This window comes from Eimeria mitis, genomic scaffold, assembly GCF_000499745.2.
Source record: "Eimeria mitis Houghton genomic scaffold, Emh_scaff2102, whole genome shotgun sequence".
Lineage (NCBI taxonomy): Eukaryota > Apicomplexa > Conoidasida > Eucoccidiorida > Eimeriidae > Eimeria > Eimeria mitis.
Window position 1 is genome coordinate 1337 of NW_013570427.1, and position 1102 is coordinate 2438.

The following is a 1102-nucleotide window of genomic DNA, read 5'->3' on the forward strand; positions in this document are numbered from 1 at the left end:
GTGAAGGTGCATATGCCTTGGGTGAAAAACATATATAAATGGACTCCTGCGAATACGATCACAACAGCACGAAAATGTACCATCCGACAACCAACTAGAGGCCTATGCTTCAGCCCTATTGCCAAATACACGTATAGAGCTTCTACCGTGCACCGTAGGCTTTCAGTCAGCAAAGCGTATGGCCAACTGAAACAGAGTGCAGCAACTACTGCTGCTGCCGACTGGGGCCTCGTCAAATGCCGCCCTACGGGATAGGTTTGCGCGAAAGGTCTGTCCCCGCGTAAATATAACCGACATCGGTGGAGGGGAAGCCAAATACACTCCAAATGCACCTTGTAGGAACCTAAGAAAGAAGATACTCAGCAAAAACACAGACAGCCGTATGTTCGTTCTTATGGTACAAACACTTTCTTTCAGCTGACTCCAGCTTATTTGCTCGCCAAGCAGCGAATGCAGCTGTCTACTTGGTTCAAAGCAAGCAACACAGTCTCCAGTGTAGAAACTGAGATAAGCTGGCAAGTATGTATTTGCTTAGATATGCAGCTTGTCCTCTCTCTTTGAGTGAAGCGGTCTAGGAAAAGCAGACAACACCTGCCTCTCACCCCCGGGTCCTTCAAGATCCCCTGCATATGTTTTCTCGCAGTTTCCGCACGAACTCGCAACTCTGGGGGCAACAGAGTCGTCCAGTTGCCCAAGGTGTAAATGATTTCTTGCACGTCTTCTCCTGCTTCCGTCACCAGACGGTCCATCGCTTCCATCCTCTCCTGCGCCTCTGCTGCGTAACGGTGCACCTGCAGCGTCCGCTGCTCAACCTGAGCATTCGTCGTCTCCTGCACCAGCTTTTCTCTCTCCTGCTGTGTCTTTGACAACATTGCTTCCGCTTCTTTGTTTCTGTCACTCTGCGCAAACTCCATCACCGTTTGCTCCCCCCCTTCGGCTGGTGCTGCTGCTTCTGACAATCTCCTGAGCTCAAGGTTGCGACCATGCGCTGCTGTAGTCGTCGGGTCCTTTCCATTTGGTCCTCCGTCCACAAAAGGAGAGAATGCAGGGGAAAACGAACCCTTCTTCTTAGGTAGCAACTGTCGTAAAACCAAGTGGTCTT

At 50.7% G+C, this 1102-nt stretch overlaps 1 protein-coding gene across 1 annotated transcript in view; it reads right to left on the reverse strand.

The window, feature by feature from the left end:
• Positions 1-244: 244 nt before the first annotated feature.
• Positions 245-1102, reverse strand: part of EMH_0048650 (1-O-acylceramide synthase, putative) — a gene marked incomplete at both ends in the record, with an annotated part of 2534 nt that continues 1676 nt past the window's right edge. Inside the window, 2 exons of the mRNA XM_013496436.1 lie at positions 245-343; positions 603-1067. Coding sequence (XP_013351890.1) covers positions 245-343; positions 603-1067 — 564 coding nt within the window. The remainder of the gene's footprint in view (positions 344-602; positions 1068-1102) is intronic.